The 21,156-nt window shown below is 39.5% G+C and overlaps 2 protein-coding genes across 3 annotated transcripts; both read right to left on the bottom strand.

Annotated features, from left to right (window-relative positions):
* Positions 1-922: 922 nt before the first annotated feature.
* grinaa (glutamate receptor, ionotropic, N-methyl D-aspartate-associated protein 1a (glutamate binding)) lies at positions 923-12,083 on the bottom strand. The gene is made up of 7 exons (XM_029514075.1): positions 12,027-12,083; positions 5,238-5,588; positions 4,660-4,775; positions 4,326-4,526; positions 3,803-3,931; positions 3,162-3,305; positions 923-2,698 (listed from the first exon to the last, which is right to left on the bottom strand). Exons 2-7 carry the CDS (start codon positions 5,554-5,556, stop codon positions 2,549-2,551), a joined length of 1,059 nt encoding a protein of 352 aa, XP_029369935.1. The 5' UTR covers positions 5,557-5,588; positions 12,027-12,083; the 3' UTR covers positions 923-2,548.
* Positions 12,084-12,751: 668 nt separating this feature from the next.
* Positions 12,752-20,845, bottom strand: mapk15 (mitogen-activated protein kinase 15). 2 transcript variants are annotated; one of them, XM_029514531.1, is made up of 15 exons: positions 20,687-20,845; positions 20,376-20,511; positions 19,131-19,229; positions 18,880-18,909; positions 17,464-17,554; positions 16,865-16,995; positions 16,563-16,726; positions 16,268-16,407; positions 16,128-16,185; positions 15,435-15,572; positions 15,118-15,223; positions 14,702-15,005; positions 14,196-14,326; positions 13,890-14,042; positions 12,752-13,675 (listed from the first exon to the last, which is right to left on the bottom strand). In XM_029514531.1, the coding sequence occupies exons 2-15, from the start codon at positions 20,466-20,468 to the stop codon at positions 13,484-13,486; spliced, it is 1,830 nt and encodes a 609-aa protein (XP_029370391.1). In that variant the 5' UTR covers positions 20,469-20,511; positions 20,687-20,845; the 3' UTR covers positions 12,752-13,483. The 2 variants fall into 2 exon arrangements, 1 of the variants encoding a protein (XP_029370391.1); XR_003841264.1 differs by having other exon boundaries at positions 13,535-13,675; positions 14,196-14,310.
* Positions 20,846-21,156: the final 311 nt, after the last annotated feature.

The raw sequence follows: 21,156 nt of genomic DNA, 5'->3' as shown, positions 1-21,156 counted from the left end.
TATTAATCGGGTAGTAAATAGTTCACCACCACTTAGCTAAGCACATTTCTTACAATAAATACTTTCACATCATTGTATATTAGCTACCTTATTGGCTTGTGTTTTAACTATAATTTAAAGCCTCAAACCTGTTATTTCGCTCATATTTCTCCGACCTAAAGGAAATGTGGCTGTTTTAAACTAGTCCACGAAGGGACATGCGCACGAGGATCAAACGTTTGGCGCCGTCATACGACAGGTCCGGAAAATAACCAAATATCGATTCAATTTACATTTTTATGGCTGACAAAAGTTACATCTGTAAAGGTGTACAAGACTGTTGCCCAAGCCCTGTGGAGAATAAATGACTGCTCGTCATGATTTATATCTATCTATCTGTATTCTATCTGGTTTATATTTAACTATCAGTAATAGTAACTTGTCGTATGTAAATAGTAATCGTAATGTATTGTCATGTTTACGTTACCAATCAGAAACCTAATGCAGAAAACATGTAGATTTTTTAATATCTCAGCGCCGTTCAATATCAAGTAAAAAATTTGAAGTCTTAAAACTGACCAGTCAGAAAATATATGTATAAAAACCAAGAACTGCCAAATTGTAGCTTAGAACACACATACAATATGATGAAATAAATGAATTGATTATTTGGTTATTTAAGAAATGTGATCATAGTATGCATTAAGTGGGGCAAAATACTGACAAATCTCTGCTGACTCGACAGCCTGATAACTTGTGCAAAGGCAACAGTCTTTATGAATGAACTCAAACACATCTTGTATACGTATGCATTACAATATTGGTTGATAAATAGACAGATTTTTTTCCAGCCAGTAAAGGAAATGCTTCCTCTTATCTGATATGCTGTTTCCTCTTAACCCCATTACAAGTATAATACACAAAAAACACAAAGTTAACACAATTACATTGTATCAGTTTTAATGAAAAGCCAACAGCTGTATAGAGGAGTGTGTTCCATTTAAATTCAATGCAAAATATACAATGCAAACAGACATACAAAGCCCCAAAACATACCTTGTCTATACACATCAAACCACTAAGGGGTGCTTTGTACACATTCACTTTAGTTAAATACAAACACAAGAGTTAAAAAAAAAAGAAAAAAAAAAAAAAAAAGTCTAACAGGGCTGCCAAACAGGGTCTCTTCAGAAACAGGAGTACCTGTCAAGTGTGCATCATCAGCACATGCAAATTGAGTCATGCAAAAGGTGAAAAATCAAAGCAGGAGGTACTAATGACACATTTTCACATTGAATGCGATTGTAGTTGTTTGTCTGTGTCACATATTGTGGCTTTCAGTGTATACTGAATCCTACTGCTCATTTTACTTTGTATGTGATGAATTTTCAGCCTGTTCATTTTCCTCAGCATCAGCTTACAGCAACTTCCAAGCAACCCTGCTAGTTAGATCAAGCTTAAAATTAAAAATTGCCTTCTCCTTTAGGTTTGTTGTCTGGCTACTTCATGTTAGCTTTTTATTAGATTTCAGAGATTCTGAAAACCTGGATTAGCTTTGTGAAAAAAGTGGACAGACATCCAAATACTTCAATATTTCACATTAGTTGCAATAAGAGAAAATAAATACAGCACTAAAATATCACTTTACATTAATGACCACACAAGAGGGGAGTGGTAAAGACAGCAAAGAAAAAATTTAAGTAAGGAAGTAAGGAAATTAAATTTTGGAAAATTTCTTCATTTTGAAAATATATTACTCAAGAATACATAGTTTATAATTTACGTTCGCATTTGTGATACACATCTAATGCCGATCTTCATTCTCATGAAGAGCACATTTTTCCCCAAAAAGCAGCACATCAACAGAACCACCCCAGAATGCCTTTCAGCGCCAGGGGGAGATTGGCATCATATACGTTAATACACTTAATTATGTACAGCAGTGACAAGCAAGCTAGAGGTATTTTTCTGGTAGTTCTACAGAATTGTTAACACATCTTTAGTTGTGTTTCCAGTGATGCCATGCAGTTACTTTACACCAGCAGTTTGAAAAGGAAGAGGTACTATTGGGAAAACAGACAGGTTGAAGGAGAAGATATTTCTAGCACCAACTTCTTCACATCAGGCACACAGATACCTTCCCTACTCTTTTACTGTTTAATTTTTGCACCAAGGCCAGGCAGAGTGGCGAGCACTCGCAGGATAACATGTTTTATAATGTATGTGCCTTGCCAAACAGGAAGTTGGGAGGTGGATAATGTAGACATAATGTTGCCACCTGTGTTAGTAGAAGCAGAGGACAGCTAGAGCAAGCAGAGCAGTCAAGATGAGGGTTAGAAGACAGATCATTGCATGCTGTCATGGCAAGATTTGTATTTGCTTTGTATCAGCTGCTTCTCCTCACCAGTGCTACTTCCTGTTCCAAAGAATTAACTGTGTGATTCTAGAGGAAATTAAAAGTAAAGTGGGCAAAAAGTAGAGGAGTCAGAAATCAAACGACATGTGAGCAATATTTCACAATAATGAGAGGCATTCACTGGCCCCCTGCTGTTTCCTTTAAGGTGCAACCTTATTCACGGGAGCGGCCAACAATAGCCAGGATGTAGAGGAAGATATTGATGATGTCAGTGTAGAGGTTGAGGGCAGCGAAAATGTACTCTTCTGGACTCAGGGCCAACTTCTTGTTGCCCAGGAGAAGCTGAGTGTCCACGGCCAAAAACTGCAGAGAAAAACAAAGGTGGCATTAAATGATAAGAACCATTATTAGATTATAAAATTATTTAACATATTTTTCCCATATTGTTTTGTCATTTGTTTTTTTACGGTTTTAAATTTTTGAGAATTCCGTTTTTAGCATTTTACACAAATTACATACGTTCCACAACTTTAGTGGAAATATCAAATCCACTGTAGACTTTTTAATTTCTTCTATCCCCATGCTCTTTGGTTTTCCACCGATTACTGAAATCTCCATTGAAGTACATGATAGTCAACCTCTTTGTTCAGGTGAATCGTGAGATAGTAAAAGAGTCCCACCCCTAGTATATAAATATAATGTCCAGAAAATAATGCTGCAAACGCATGTAAAAGACAGAAATTAAACTTACGCAGGAGTCATTTAAATTATTCATGGGAAAATTGCTATCATTTCATTATGGACACACCATGAGTGTGAAACTTACGCAGGTGAAAAGCAGAGCCCCAAGTGAGGCGTACACAATGTGCAGAATCCTGTGGCGGATGAAGATGCAGAGAATGGAGAAGAGCAACAGCACGATTAGGCACACAAACAGCACGCCCCGACAGGAAGTGAAGTCATACTTGCTCTGTGGTAAAAAAAACGAGAGAAGGAAAAACGCGGGACAAGACATGAGACAAACCATTTCCAATGACACGACTATTTAATGTTTTAAACAATTGACAAGCAGCATTATTCCTTCCATGCTAGTGTTAAGAGTGACCCTGTTACAACCTGACACTGAAATGTCTTGTGAACTGATCACGTAGCCAGATCTAAGTACATCAGTTACATATGTGGCTCCGCCTTTGATTAGATCTCAGGTCCTTTCTCTACATGAAAATAAAGATACGTGTTTGTTTTTAGACAGTTGTAGTGACATGTGACTCCAACCCCTTCTGAATGTTATGTGAGTGACTGGATGTCATATGCATCATCGGTAGCCTACTTAGAGCTGAACTTGTGATCAGATCACCCGGGATGATGCGGGGTCTGAACAGGGGCAGTCTGTCATCAGAAGTGAGTCTTACAAATCAAATAACAAAGAACCAGAGGGTGATAATTATGTGTGTTATGTGCACTGACCTGTAGCGAGAAGAGGACGACAGTGAAGCAGACCACTGCAGTGATGCCCACAGCCATGATGACGGTCTCTGTATTATAGAAGCTGGCAATCATGCCCACCATGTAGGAGAGGCTCAGGGTCAGGATGGACTGCAAAACACAGATAGCACGTTTGTGATTCAGGTAACAATCAGAAGGCACCACATGGGGCCCAGAACCACCTCTCACTACAAAAATTCAGTTCAAAATGGCCACACTTGAAGGTGGCCCGAGGAGTAGAATGTCAAAGGGAGGGAACACTATAATTTAAATATGGGGATAATTCTACACTATCTCAGGCAATCTCTAATTTGTACGATTAGTACTACGTGTTTGTTGATCTTTCACCTTTGCTACACTCTTAATTTACATGTTAGATTGTTAGAAGCATTTCTTCTTTATCATTACACACTGACCCTCGGACATAATGCATAGAAGTCAGGTCAGACTTTTACAACAACTTCTCCATATGCTTTTCTAACTTGATACTATGGCAAGTTCTTACCAGTGCAATCAGGTTCCATGGGTGCTTGCGGCGAAATTCTCCACAGCAACTGAGAACGATTAGTGAAACAAAGAAGACAGCATAGGAAACGTAGTATGTCCATGGATTTTCTCGCACAAAGTACTTGGCATCATCAACAAAGGTGAAGACGGCAACAAACGAGAACGTGACCAGCAGCTGCACTGTGAGAACCAGGAAGACCTGATGGGAGAGAGGAATTAAATTATGAAGAATTACATTTGGGTCGTGATTTGCATGAATGATAGGCAAGGCAATGTTTTATTTGTTTCTTTATTAGACCCAATCAATCTACTGGACAAAGGAATAGACCTGCCTTTCTGATAAAAGCTTGTCGGATGGTCTTATCTTCAAAGCCAGAGTTGGTAAACTCCTCATTGTCATAATAAGATGGAGGCACGTCACCATGATAACCAGGGCTGCCGGCAGGTGCTGGTGAGTAATAGGAAACAAGACGTAAAAAAACAATCAGATGGCTAAAAACTAAAGTTAAAAAATGGATGCATTGTCAGGATGCATTGATTTAGATAGATAAATATAGATAAATATTGCCAACAAAGTTCTTGCATGCACCTTTACTCACATGCCTTTAATTTGCAAATCTACAGAGGAAATTCCCACTCAAACTGGATACACATGAATTATATGAGATGAAAAAGTGAGGCCAATTAAAACTGGAAAAGTAATATATGAATACAACTTCAGCTGAGACTGTCACCTTCTGTAGGGAGTAACTGCAAATAAGCGTGAGCAGAATAAAATTATATTAGCTACAGCACCACTATTAAATTATTCTATACACAGAAGGAAGACATGTCATAACAAAAACATATGGTTCCCTGGACAAACAAAGATTTCTGGCTTTAATTAGTAAACTTCTATCTAACGACTCACCTATGGGGTCTCCAGCAAAGCCTGGTTGTGGGGTTCCTTGCTGATAAGGACCCTGAGCGTAGGGCCCCTGAGCATAGGGCCCCTGAGCATACGGCATCTGAGGGTAGGGCATCTGAGGAAAAGGACCAGGGGCGAAACCTGGGCCTGCCTGTGGGAAGCCCGGCTGGCCATAACCAGCTGCTGGTGGGTAAGGTCCCCCTGGGGCCTGGCTGTAATTGGGAGGGGGTGCCCCGAAACCTGGCTGAGGGGGCCCGTATATGTTGTTATGAAGTGGGTTGGTTTCACCCATGCCAGGGTACCCAGTCTTGTCCTGGGACATGATGTAAGGAAAGGCTCACTCAGAAGAACAATCTGTGAAAAATTAGGAAAAAACAAGAATTATAACTAAGTATCTAAAAAACCGACATCCATCAAAAGCAAATGTTTAATGGGAAACGTGATCTGTACTCTTACCCGTGCAATTTTACTGAATTCATTGATAATCAAAAGTTGCATAAGGAAGCAAAGAAAAGCAATGACAGTACAACATTTTGGCCAAATTGGCAAGGAACCAAACCATGCATCTGCCTGATTAAAAAGGTGACTGGTATTGAAATAATGCAGCATAAAGAGAGGACAGAGACAAGAGGTAGTGCTACATCATGTTGCTTTCCTGTTTCACAAACTAAGCTCCAGCTATATCATAATTTTATGCTCTTTTACATTCTTGTTTCAGGAATTAAATGGATAACTGAAATGGAGATATTCTCATATATATATAAACCGTGACAGTTCATGGGAAAGAAAGAGGGGGCCACTAGCCTTGTTAGTTATGTTGAAACTTGTATAATTGAGAGTGGACAGGCCATGATAGACCCCAGGACTACTGTACTCTGTAATCAAAGCCTTCAAGGCTTACAGGCAGATCATAGAGAGGAACCAGATGAAAAAACAGCAACAGAGAACAACAGCATTAGAGCATAATGCATTCCACTTAAGCAATGATTGACGAATGAAGAGCTATTCATTCATCCATCTTCTACTGATTATCTGTATCCCGGTCGCGGGGGGTGCTGGAGCCAATCCCAGCTCAAATTGGGCGGGGTACACCCTGGACAGGTCAGCAGTCCATCACAGTACCAACATATGGAGACAGACCAATAGCCATTCACACTCGGACAATTTAGTCACCAAACAACCTAAACATGGACGTCTTTGGACGGTGGGAGGAAACTGTAGTAACCACTATGCTGCCCATTTTAAGAGCTAATGCACAGAAAATGATTAGTTAATAGCATTGGAAGAATGACATATGAATTACTCATTGTGATTCAAATAAGTTTATTGATGAGTAAGAGTAATCTGGTTCATAACTTTGAGGTCATGAGAATAAAATAATGAAAATGATAAAATCAATTACAAGGAAACCACCATCAGCACCACAAAGCAGAGCATCAACTGAATGTGTCGGAGCTCAGCCATGCGCTCAAATGAAAGATGTCTTTCTTTGTTTTCACAAGGTAAAGAAACTGTTATTAATGTATTAATGTTAAAAACAATGTGAGACTGTTTCTTCTGCCAAAGGAGAGGAGAAGAAGAAGGGACTGTGAATCTATTCATCATTTGATCTGTATAGATAACATTTGGCCTTTTAGCTTGAACCTTGACATACACAACAGAACGGTCAGTTTTTAACATTAAATTAGGATCAATTGAAGATTGTCTGACTGATAATTTTAGCTCAATTTCTATTTTATCTAACTGCATGAGGTTGGTGATGGTTGCGGAGTATTTTATTAGCAGTATTCAATCATCCCCTGAAGAGTAATGGGAAATGGAAGACTCCAATTGTCCAAACCAGTCAAACTGTACATCCAGGTTTGTCTGTTCTTCTTTTCGATGCTGACAACAGTGCAGAAAGAAAGAAAGAAAGAAAGCAGTTTAGAAGAGAGGTATTTGTGAATCATATACATCTCACTGCCTTTGAAACTCTCTCAGTAACAACATTCAACACAGGCCTCCAGGAAATAAACTGTCATAAGAACTGTGGATTCATTTGAATTAACCTGGACAAAAATTCATACACTAGACTAACACCAACGTAAATATGTCAAACCAACACACTGAGTGTATGGATTGGCTGAAAACACAAAGACAGGATGGATTTTGTGAGCGAGAGAGAGAGAGAGAGAGAGAGAGAGAGAGAGAAAAAAAAAAGAGAGCAAACACTGTCCACATCAGTGCCGACAGTGTTACCATGGACGCAGGTGGTGCCTTGGTAACAAAATGTATTATTAATCTGCTTTGCTTCAGGAAGAGACCTGACATGTTAGCCATATTAGCCATTTATGGCCGCCCCTCCCCCACCAGGCCTCTGTAGAACCCTGGTCAATGGGTTTCTGAGACATATTCATAGTAATCCACGATTGTAATGTGGCAGACCCACGCAAAACACAAGAAAACACAGGTGACACCAGATTTACTTTGATTGGCAGGAGTTTTCAAAATTGCTGCGCTGTTTCCAAATAAATGCCTCTTTCTCCCAGAGGGAAAGTGGTGAGCAAGAAGGGAGCCAGAAACCATTACTCTAATTGCAGACTTCTAAAGAAGAGCTGGAGTCGGCATCAGACTGGCTTTACAATGGCGGATAGAGCGAAGACCTGTACTACTTTAACTGCTGCTAACATACAGACACATCCATCCTCACAATGCTACTTTCCCACGCACACAATACCAATTATTAAACACAGATGAGATCATGTTTACATGCTGACACTTGATTCATCCTTTCCTTCCTAGTCCACGCTGAATTAGCAGTGAGCGTTATGCAACACTGCTCTATTTCTCCCTGGCAAACACATCCAGATTTCAGCATGCATCCTCATGATCTCTGTCCATCCGTCACTAAAGCACTGTGGTGAGACACCGGAGACAAGCATAGTGAGCCCTGCCCGAGCTTCATACTAACAGGCTCCATTAAAATCATAACAGATTACAATCTTTATCTGGGGAGCCAAATCCCTCCTTGCTTTCCAGACAACAATGCTTGTGTAATGTGGGTATACGGTGCACTGTGTGCAGCAGCTGTGTTGAAATGCTCGATAAAATTGACCATCAGCTAGCTGTACTGTACGACATTAACTTTTGGTTTAGCTAATAAAAGTATTATTCACTTGATGAAACACATCTTTAAAAGACTTTCCTCAAAAATGAAAGGTGTTGATTGATAGTGTCACAAAAAAGATGTCAGTCAACAGGATAAATGTTGAGATCCTACTGAGTAACTCAGGTCTCTTATCTAATCATGTGACACACAATGAAACCATGTGATTCACTCCTTGTTTAATGTCCATGGAAAGCATTTAAGATGGGAACTCCTGACTTGAAAGAATTTGTCATCCATGTTAGGACTGGGAAAAGGGACTGGGAAATCACATATAAGATGTAAAAAACAAAAATCAGCTCGAACTCTGTGACTAACATTCTCTACTAATCTGCGAATTAGTTTTTCCATGTCTTCATAAACTGCATATCACAAATGCACACTGTGTCTTATACAACTCTTATCATACAAGAAAAAAATGGTGAGAAGAGCAGCAGATTATTTTTCTATGAATCAGTATAGGAATCAGAATAGGAGAAATTTGTACACTATATAGTAAGATCACACAAGTATGATTTAGCAGACATTTATGAAAGAGAAACTGATATAGTGCTTACTTGCTCAGGATTTTCAAGATTGCAGAAAAGGTTCAGAAATTGTAAGTTGTATGTAGCATTAGTGACCTCACACACCCATATGTGTTTTATTGCTTATGAGATACAGTCCAAAGGAACAGTTAACTGGATACATGAAGTTAAACAACAGTCCAGTTTAACGGTTCAACAGTCAGGTCAGCACATGCACTTTTAACTGTTATTCCTGAAAATATTAAAAACAATGGTTTACACGCACAAATGCAAAATTATGTAAAATAGTAAGAAATTTCAGAGATGATTAGGTCTCTAAAAATGTGGAAGTCAATAAAAAAAAATTTCAAAACCCACAAAAGTTTCACTTCCTCATCTGAGATGTGGTTAAAAATAATTCATAGGTTTTTTTTTCTTTTAATGTAGAATAAAGAGACAGTTTGAGTCATTGTTTGTACAGCTTTACAAGCATTACGTGGGAGATTTCAAATCCTCTTAGGGGAGACGCCCCGACGCTGTGGATAAAGACAGTGCCACTGTCCCTGGCTTCAGTTGATAGCTATTGCTGGGGAATTAGGTTAAAGGGAGGGATTCAGTGGACTAGCCAGAGAGCCAAGCCAACACAATTAAGCTAGCACAATACCTTGACAAACCCATTCACAACATGCTATGTGCATGCCTGAGCAGCAGCGGGAAACACAGGAACAAACCGGGAGCAACCACACAAAGCAGTGGGGCCTATATAGAGCTGAGCATGTCAAAGCAAAACACTTGTTTTATAGATGCAAGTTTTTCTAAAACTGAACTACTGATTCGCATTCATACGTTGAGTGGTAAAAAGGACAGTTTTTCATCTTGTGGGGTAAAAGGTTTCACCAACTTCCCACCATAGATCAAACCAGATTTTGAGAATTTGTAAAGCACCAAACGCATAATGAGAACACCTTGAATCATTTCATGAAACTGCCACTCGGAAAATTGGCTGATAAAATCCTTTGGTGTACATTTTTCTGCCAGCCAATGCATCGGTCTGGCAAGATCATCATGCCACTCCACAAAAGCAACAGCTCTATGTCGAACCTACAAACACCTCATCTTGTGCCAGATGGCTGCACTTTGTTTAGGTTAGCATTGTGCGATAACATACCATTGTCACACTGAACAAATCTTAAACCTCACAATTACGAATATACACAAGTGTTATGTTTTGGGGCTGTATCTCGTTATGTCAACATTAACGTTTGTAGCTTTTACACCAGTATATATTGCTATTTCTCATTACAAATAAAAATTCATAGCCATAACGAACTTCCCCTTACACTGCATAAGCAGTTGGCAATTTCAGAAAACGATGTTGGCAAGAAAGCTCAGCTTTATTGCTCTTGTCTGGATAGTACAAGCCTACTTATCATTGAAAATCCAAATCTTCCTTCACAGAAATCGTCTCAGTTAAACAGACTTAACCTAAATGTAAAATACCCTCCTCTCCTTTTAAATTTACAAAGTCGGATGTAGATTCGACTTCCTCAGAGAACTATGACCTGGATGACTGACAATCATCTACCGCTTTACAATATTCCTGACACAGTAAAACGTAACCTGCAACATTAATAAAAATTAATAATAATAATAAATAAAAAGTACTTATTTTGCAAATCAATAAGTTAGATCAACTAAATGTAAAATTATTTTATAAAAGAGAACAAACAAATGTTATCTGATTGCCAGCTGTCAGGCTATATTTCATTTTCAATAAAGTGTAAAGACAATAAGGGGTCCAGTGTATTGATAGTAAAGGACGGTTTTTGGTAAATGGTAACTGTAAATTTAAGATGACCTCTGTTAAGAAAGCAAAGGTATTTACAGAAATAGGGCACACGGGTGTGATGAAATGTCCCAAACAGGACGCAGAACAGCTGTCGGGCACTATGTTACATTTGTACATGGTTTGAATCAACCTACATCTATTTGTCTAATAAGCAAAATACCAAAATACCAATCTAAAATGTCAAAATGGGTAAAAACTGTCCCTCACAGTTTGTCTGCAGGCATGTTAATAAAGGTTTAGACTAACAGCCCCAACAGCCAAAGGTATTATGTTGACAATGATTTAAAACACAACAGCAGTAAATACTCATCCTGAAGAAGCTGGAGCAAAGGAAAAGTCACTATGTATCATTCAAAAAAGGTTCTTTTATATATTAATCATGATTTATGGCTTCATCTACAATACCCACTCCTCATTGTGAAACTCAAAAGTGCCAAACCTACTAGACAACTGTATAGACCTACACTTTATTAACATTTAATGGCCCCTTTAATTTAGATGGATTTACTGGTGAGAGGGACCGAGTGTATTAATAATGTGTGTATCCATCTGGGCCGAAGAGAATGATGTCACAAAGACAAATAGGTCACGTACAAAAACACCAAACCAAACAAACAAACAAAAAAAAAAAAAAAAAAAAAAACAGAAACATGAATCTAATAAAAGCATCTCCAAAACAGCCTCGTTTCCCTGCTGTACCTGCAGTAGGCGCACATCCCGCTAGGCCTCAGCGACGCAGATGAATGCGACACTGCGATCATCTGAGACATCAAACTCCCAAAACACAACACCTCCGAGCACCCAAGGCTCGTATTACCGTAAATACAGGACACGGGCCAGTTTACCGACATACAGATTATCTAGCTGGCTCGCATTGACGGCTTCCCGACGAGTTGTTTTGTTTTTTGTTGTTGTTTTGTTTTGTTTTTTTTAAGGACGGTGACCATCACGCCGCGCCCCCACGCTCAGCTGGGCTGAGCTGCGGGCTGCCTTCACGGGCTGACCGCGTTTCTCTTCGGCTCATCCTGTTCAGAAATGTCAAGCGTCTGTTTTTTGTTTTCATCCATCTACAGCTTTGCGCCTCGCTCGTGTTCAGTGACAGCTGCGGGCCAGGCAGGTGGTGGACGTTGTACCCCCGCACGCGGCGAGTTTAATGAAAAAACAACGGTAAGAATAACAATTTCTACAGACAGATCTCTAAAAAAAAAAACAAAAAAACAAAAAAACAAAAAAACAACAACAACACACACACATTGAAGGTAAACATATACGGCGCACAGTAAATGTCTCACCTTAGCAGCAGCGGCCGCCGGCAGTCCGTCCTCTTCCTCCCGGTGGTCTGAACAGAGCGACTGGAATGGCAGCCGCTGACGTCAGCTCTCAGCGGAGTCATGTGGTTACTGGGAATCTCCGGTTGGTATTACATGACTCAATTTATGAAACGGGTTGTTATTCCGATTATTATTCTTAATTCACGCGGCCAGATGAGCCGCAAAAGGCGCAGATAACGGTGTGAAATTTGCTCTGCGACCGAATGACTGCCAAGGAAAGATCCAGATGTATCAGGTCTGATCTGCGTGATGCGTTTGAGCCATGTGGTTTGTTATCAGAGGTCTGTAGTCCATTAAACCCACTGCGTCACCTGTGAGCTGCACTACATTACGTTTTACTTCACTCATTTTCCTTCAGTTTCTGTTTTCAAGTGTTGATTTGAATTCATCCTAAAATTTTAAGATATGTTTGGAAACATTCCTACACAATATTGTAACAAAACTTTTTATTCTTATCTGTATCTCTCACACCCCCAGAATTTACTATAATCGAAAAAAGTTGCTTACACAGCATGACATCAGTATTTTCAATCTACAAACGTACTACTTTCTTAAACATATATATATATTGTATAATATTGGGTGGGGCCACTTTGGTCCAGTAGGAGTAACAGTGATATAAATCTAGTACCTTAACAGAACAGCTGTACTTAAGAAGCAAGGGCTTACATTTTAATAGAAGCTTGTGTGTTGTACTAATACCTCAACCACTATTTGCTATTAAACTTTATGGTCATGTTCTGCTACGGTTATCAGACCTTATAAACTGGGTCACAGAATCTCTAATATTTTTTATTTCTGTACAAATTAGAGAAAAAGTAGGCTTTTATGCATATGATACATTCAAACAACAATTTCTATAAAATACAGTTATTTTGTATAAAAATGTACAGTGTACAAAAAGCACAAGCTCATGGGTCTACATAGATCAATGCATGGCTGGTTTTACTGTCCGGGGCCCTTCTGATCTTCTGCTGGAGATACTTGGGTAAAATGTACAACGAATGTATTCAGGTATATCTGACATGTTAATTTTGATGTAAGGCCCCTTTTAATGATTCCATTTCATCTGATAATGTGCTGATATGGTGCATACTGCCAAAGAGTTTTGTATCTATCAAACTATTACCACCCAGTTGAAATCTGTGAGATGAGCACTGTCTCATGAACTGCTGTTACAGTTAGATAAATGTAATACAGTGTCACACTTGATTTTACAATTAGATTGTCACCGTCACAGACAGTGAATGGAAATCCATGTCTTCATGGTTGTATTCTACATAATACACAAGTGATGTTTGACCTTTACAGCTTTTTTTTTCTTTCAGTTAGACAACCACCCATTATTATATCCCACAACAAACCTTGTTTTAAGTTGAAACCAAGCCCCTAAATAACAACTGACAGGACAACAGCTACTAGTTGTAAGGGCGACTTCGAAGCAGATTGTCTAGCTCTGTCTTGTTGATTGTACCATAGGCCTGGGAATAACTGCCGAGCTTGGCTCGAGGGTCACCTGAAGCAGCCACATTACAGTTTGTCTGAAATACTTTTTTGCTGAACCGCAGTGGGGGATGAGTCCCACGGACCTGAGGGTTGGACCTTTGGTTCTGCAAAGGAGTAAAAAAAAAAAAAACAAAAAACAGACCCTTTAGGAAAAGAGCTCCAGTTACAGCTTAGTGGAGTCTCCAAGTATAAAATCATCCATATATTTTCATGCCTTCTATATTTAAAAATCAATATTTCATCAAGCATGTAAATGGGATAAAACTGTATCATGATATTAAGTCATCTTTTCAACAATCTGGTGTGCAGTGGACTCACCAGGCAGGCAGATGTGACATACAGCCCTGAAGACAATGATGACTCCTCCTTGCGCACTAGCGGGTTGTTCTGTGTTTGGTTTAGAGTCAAGGAGAAGGAACGGTTACGTGCCACAGGGGCAGAGCGGCCACGCTGGAGAATCTCATCCATAGACTGATGAGGAGGAAGAGGAAGTAAAAATATAAATAAATAGATAGATAGATAGAAAGACCACAAAGTGAGAGCCTGACTTGAAAAGATCCAATTTCAATTTACAACAAAAGAAAACCAAAGCAATTGGTACATTCATTGAATTCTGGTACTTACTGTATTGGTGTTAGTGCCCTCTGTTGGTGTAGTGGTTCCCTCTGCATTACTGGTCTCTGACAGCAGTTTCCTTCTGGCTGTGGTGGAGTGGTTGTTATGAGAAGGCCCACCTGGGCTTCGAGCAAAATAGTCTGAATGAGAAAAAGAGTTTGTGTTTTCTACCTGAGGGACTATGTATGAAAACAGTCTGAGAGATTTATGTAAAATACATACAATTTAGATTTTATTGGAGTTAGTGTGGGGTATTATTATGTAATGTTTTATGGTTAATGTTTCCCCTGGGAAGTATAATGTTAGTAATACTTTTCACCAAATGCTTCATTTACTTGACAGGGTAGGTAAAACATGTATTGGTGTCTATACCAAATATAGCACACAGCAGAAGTATAAAAAAATAATGCAAGCTTTCAGAATTGACAGCTTTTCATATTTTATGGCAAAATGAAAAATGAAAAAATTGTCAAATTTGACAGTAGTGAAGAAATTAACAAAGTTAAAAAACATACTTGGTGCATGTGTGATGGGATTATAAGTAAGTTTCCCCAGGCTTGTCTTCTCCACAGCAGGCTGGGTAGAAACATTCAGAGGCTCAGGGTTGGTGGTGCTCATATGCAAAGGCCCTTTTTTTTCATCATTCTTTTCACGCTGAGGTTGCTGCTCATGATTATCAATGCCATCTACATTCGCTGCCACTGGGGCCTTTTCTTCAGTGTCCCTCACACTGGGCTTCTCCCTGCCATTGGCACAGACTGTGTCCTTTGGCTGGACCAGCCTTAGCGTTCCCTGGTTCGTTCTTCTCTCAAGTATCATCTACAGGTAAAGCAAAAGAAAACGCACAAGGTAAATAAACGCTGACTAATGGGGTTTACTGCAATGAAACTTATGTAATATAACATAATAAGATTTATGAGTCATTTCATACCTCATAAAGTTTGTTGCGGTATTGAACCACAGATAATTGTACATCATCATCCACTGGCAGCACTACATCATAGTTCACAGCTGGCTCCTTGGCTGGATTATGGAATCTTCAGGGACAGATAATAATTATGGATGAATGATAGAGCTTTATTCTAGTAACAGTAGCATAAGCTTGTTCAGGTATAGACGACAGGACTCTAAAAAAAATAACATATTGGCTCAAAGTGATCAATGGACCAAACACAAGACATCTCTACAACACAGCAAAACCTGACCACAGTCTCTACCTAAGAATCAATCTGAACACATGATTAATACCTAGCTACATAGGGGTGTTCCAGTGCTTGCTCAGCAGTCAGGCGCTTGTCTGGGTTAAAAACAAGCAAACCCCTCAGCAGGTCCAGAGCATCAGGAGGCACAGATGCCTGGAAAAGATCCTCAAGAGGCACCTGTGGTCTGGTGAAGCAAGGAGAGGTTTGGATTTTAAAATATAAAAAACAGGGAGGAAGAAACAATCTTTCCTAAGTCTGAGTAAGAGAAATATAACTAGTATATTTCTTTAAGTACCAATAAATATCTAATTTTTACAGACTGTATGCTCTAAACAAGGATTAGAAATTAAGCAAAGCCTGTGAGTAATTTGACTCCTACCGCTGATTCAAATATCTACGTTTTTGTCAAACATTAAATGTACCTCTTGCAACAAGGTGGTTTATTTAATCAGCTACTGTTTGTTTTCCAATTTTGCTTTGTCACTGCTACATCATTGCATCTCTGCAATAATCACAGTGCTCCCTGAGCATGTAATGAGCCCCACCTCCACCTGCAGGCTCTGATAATAGACTTCTCACTGGAGAGGAAGAAATTTGTCATTGTCACTCTTCTAACTCCCCTTGAATTGGGAGCGACAAGGTCAGCAGAAGGCTACACTCTGCATTCATGTATCAAATGCTGAAATGCCCTGTGTGGGAAATCCACAACATTAATTAAAAGTAGGAAATATTTTCTTACTTCAGTAACATTCTTTGAATGACAGAAGAACCATATTCAGATTTGATTGCAAGAATATCTGAAAATTTAAACGTATTTAATTAATCCAAAGCAAAAGTGTTAATCATTTGAATTCATTTATTCAAGGAATTTTTAGTCACCTTCTGGGCTTGGGTGTGGAATGGCACTCATGATCTTCTCTATTTGGTTGATGGTGGATGTCCCTGGGAAGAGGGCTTTTCCCAGGAGCATCTCTCCCAGGACACAGCCTAGACTCCACATGTCTACACCTTTAGTGTACCTTTGGACAAAATGTGCTCCTTTCAGTCTGGTACACTCAAAATAGTAAATAGTCATCTTCCAAATAAGCATTCTTTCCTTTCAGTTAAAATGCCTTGTTACTGTCAACAACATTTGTTGAGTATACTGACAACAGATGCTCGTCACAGTTGATACCTTGCAGAACCCAGCAGGATCTCAGGAGCTCTGTACCACCGTGTTGCCACGTACTCCGTCAGAGCAGGATTCCCACTGTCCTCTTGGATCTGGTTGAGTGATCTGGCCAAGCCGAAATCGCACAGTTTGACCACACAGTCAGTGTCCAGCAACACATTGGATGGCTGTGGGAAACAAAGACATAAAAAAATTTCTCATCGAGACAAAAATAGTTTGATTTTCACTCAGCCATCTAAAGCTCATTTAGTACTATGAATGTACTATTAATACTTAAATATTATCCACCTGTTAAGGTCACTAACCTTTTGGTCCCGATGGATAACATTTCCTGAATGCAGGTATTTGAAGGCTCTGAAAAGCTGGTACATTACATAGCGTTTATGGATGTCCTTCAGGAGGGTGCCTTTCTTAATCACTGCATGCAGGTCAGTATCTGGTTCCAAGCAGAAAGCAAGTGTTGCTCATAAGGATGCCACAGTAATTTCAACCAGTGTCTTGACTGGTGATAACTCAAAGTAAACCATGACTTTGGCATTGAGTTGCAAAACATACGCTCCTCCACAATGACACACAATCAGACACAATACCAACCTAGAAGCATGACAAATATTCATTTCTGAAGAGAGGTTGTGCGCTTGTGCTGTGATACAGGTGCACAGTCATGGATTAGACTGCAGAGGGTGGGGGATGGGGCAATAATTGGACTCACTCAGCAGTAAGACAAACAAGGCAGCCAAGGGAAGCAGAGGCCCTTCCAGACACAGTCACTCTCACAACTTTTGTTGTTGCCAAGTGCAACAGCAAAGAGCCACTGAAGGCTTTTTAATGAATAATGATTATTGTCATGGTGTTTTTTTTTCTGCGTCATATCTGAGCAGCTTTGTATGTCAAGAAGACTCACCCATATATTCAAAAATTAGGTAAATGTCTTTATCATTTTGTGCTCGGATGACATTCAGAAGTTTCACAATGTTGGGATGATCTCCAAATTCCTGCATGAAGAATAAAGAGGTTTTAGTAACAGGAACAATTCAGACATACATGCAGAGAAAGCATACTGTGGCTACTGTTTGACCTGTATTAACTGGTCATTGTGTCAAGGTTGTGCAAGTAACAGGGCCTATTTCAGCAGAGGTTACATAATGGTCAGCAGTGGCACAGCTGAAGGTCACATGTATATGGGTCAGGAGATATAAAGTGAAACAGGGATATGCAACATGAGGATATAAAGTACAGTGAGACAGCAGCACTGCTTATTTTCATCAGTATGGCCTATATTTAACACCTGCCTGCAAACCAAATTTCATTCATTTTCTGCCGCTTATCCATTTCTGGGTCATGGGGGCTTTTGGAGCCAAACCACGCTCACATTGGCCGGGCACACCCTGGACAGGTCAACAGTCCATTACAGGGCCAACATACAGAGACAGACAGAGATGAACAACCATTCACATTCAGACCTACGGGCAATTTAGAGACACCAGTTAACCTAAACATGCACTTCTTTGGATGGTGGGAAAACAGAGTACCCGGAAGAAACCCACAGAAGCACAGGGAGAACATGTAGTCTCCACACAGAAAGGCCCCAGGCCCGGGAACCCAACCCATGACATTCTTTTTTGAGGCAACACCACTAACCACTATGATGCCAAATAAGCCAATTATAAAACGTATTATACATTTTTGATGTAGGAAAAATGGCAACAATTTTGTCATTCTGAAGACTTAGTTCATCCTCACATAACCCTTGTGTATCCTTTACCATATTGGCCATAATTTATAGAGCTTTTAGTTTATGACAGAGGGTTTAAATTTATGGATGATTGCTACTGTGAAAAAGTGATAATGCTGTACCTACAGTGGTCCATATAAGAGTAAAGTCAATGTTATTGTTGCTCAACTGTTGTTGTTTTTTTTTCCACACAGCTTGGGCACCCTCAGAATTTATTAAGTGTCCTTTCCATCATTAGTCTGTTTATGCATAATTTAAACCATAGAAGAAGAGGCTGTGAGGTATAAATGCTGTTGTCTATATAACTATATAAAACAGAACAGGAGTGTAAAAGGATGTTAGCATATTTTGTATAATGAAGGGTTTTAATGCACAACTGGTAATGGGGCTCATTCACTGACTGTAGAAAAAGCCATAACAGTCAGTCATAACAAATGCTGTTTATTATGAAAAGTTCAAAGAGAGTAATTATGGAAAATGTTAGAGAGCGACTGCTATTATTTATCTTTCAGTTTTCAATAATGAAAATTACATTCTGATACAATTCTGACCTTTATTTAACACAAACACAAATCTTATTGTTACCTGAAGGAACATGATTTCTCTGAATGTCCGCTGCAAAAGAGAGAAAAGAGAGTTGGGATATGAACTCTGATAAACAGGCAGCAAATAAAATAACAGGCAGGCAAAAGCACATTACATTACAGTACATTTAATATTTATTCAAATTAATCTGTTCATCGACAGGGACCATTCGTGCATCAGGTGACAAGATAGCAAGCATGATGAAATGTACCATATTATAATAATTACTTATTTTAACTTATTGTACAGACCTGGGCATCTGTCCTGTTTCTGAAGGCATCAAAAATCTTTTTCACTGCCACAATCTCCCCGGTCTGTCTGTCAACTGCCTTCCATACGATGCCATAGGCCTGCAGATTACAACATTACACACTTCTTCACCCTGTACAAATTGGCTGATATTCTTTAGCTAATTTAGCTGAGATGTTTTTCAATGCAGAATGCATAAAGTATATAATTAGATATTTGTAATAATTACATGTATAAGATATAATTAGAATTATTTTTATATTGTATAACAAAAAATAGCATCTGCATATATATGTATATATATATTAAAAAAAGCAAAACCATTTTCATCACCATATTTCCAAAGGGGGAAAAAAACAGGTAAGGAGATGATCTCTGTGTGTTGACGGGTCTGATTAAGGGAAGGGCGCTGATATAGTGAAGTCAAGCATAACAGAGGCAGCAGTGAGGCAGAGCATCAGAGTGCATTGTTACTATAATGACAAGGAGGAGCACTGTCAGTGTTGGAAACAGAGGTGATTGTGAATGTGTCTCATTTCCAGGCCTGAGATAAACTAATTCATTCACTAAAATCAAAACAATGTTATTAAGAATTACTTAAAGCACTGTTCTTGCTGTAAAACCACTTTATGACTTTTAGCTCAGTGCTACTCACTGATGTTCATTTCCCTCAGGCATCACTTCCACAGAATGCCATCATCTATCTCATTGGTCATCTGTAAACAGGTTGAACAGCTGTGTAACCTGAGTCACAGTCACCCTCAGAGATGTCTCGTTTGCCAAACTGAGGCGTCAATGGGGCAGATACCAACTGGCCATTTGAAGTCGAGCAGTAATTAGCGAGTCTCAGTTGAAAGAAACTCGGCTGTTTTTAGTTTTTGCGCCCAACACACCAGGGCAGAGGAAAACAACGGGGCTGGGCTAGTAAGTGTCCTCACATATCAGCTGATCTGCAAGGAAGTTGTTTGTCCTGCCAAAGTAAATAAACCCCTCGCTTGCAACACACTGGTTTTTGTTAAGGACTTTAAGTCAGGAGACTTATTTCAGGCTTAAGTCCAGAGTGACCTGAAGACAATTAATTTTAATGTTTCACATGAAGAAAGGGCTGGGTTTCCAAATATGCATATTGCAACACTTGTATTGCCTGCAGACTGAAACGGAAGTGAAACTTATGCATTAGTTTCTAGTTTTAGAAACGATGATAAATTCAATTCACTGCTCGCTATATTAAGAATAAAAACACTCACCCCCTTTCCAAGCCTCTTCTTGATTTCATATTTCAGAGAAATATGTTCCTCCACCTCAGACACGTTTATCGATCCATATATTTTGCTCATCATTTTTATGCCCCCTCACCAACACCTCACCATACTCTGATTATTTCTGAAAGAGATCATCGGACTTTCACTGTTGGTGTAACAGGTGCTGTTGGCCGTTATGAATTAACCATGCAGGTTTAATTTTAGTATATTTCTAAAAACAGCACACGGTAGAAATGAAATAAGGAAACAGCCAGATCAACACGAGAGCGGTCGTAGATCTCTGCTCTGTGCCGTACCTTACAGTTCAATCAATCAGCCAATCGATCGATCAGTGTCGGGTTCGTTTTACACCTCCAAGAAGTTGCTGAAACTTTGCCGGGGTGCTCTGTCTGTCCAGGTGAGAGTGAAACGCCGCTTGAGTTTCCCTTTCTTCCGCAGAGGAGCAGCAAAGGCTGCAAACTCACCAACCGAGTTTAGTCATTTTTCGGTCGCCCTGGCAACGAACACGCTGCTGCCCCTTCTTCTCTTAAAGGGGCCGCGGCACGAAAACAAACCGAGGATCCCCCTGTGGGTGGACACTCATTTGGAGATTATGATGGCGAAGGGGTTAGGATTAGAGGAAACTCCATAATCCAGGAGGGGACACAAGGCTGCTTTGTTTACTGTGACCTTAAAACGGTCCCTGCAGAAAAGCAGGCTGTTTCCATTCATTTGAATTATGGTGGATAATACCTACTTTCTGTGATCTGTGTCCGGTGCAGAGAGA

Source organism: Echeneis naucrates, chromosome 11 (genome assembly GCF_900963305.1).
Source record: "Echeneis naucrates chromosome 11, fEcheNa1.1, whole genome shotgun sequence".
Lineage (NCBI taxonomy): Eukaryota > Metazoa > Chordata > Actinopteri > Carangiformes > Echeneidae > Echeneis > Echeneis naucrates.
Note: the sequence above shows the minus strand (reverse complement) of the source record. Positions and strands in the feature narration are given on the sequence as shown.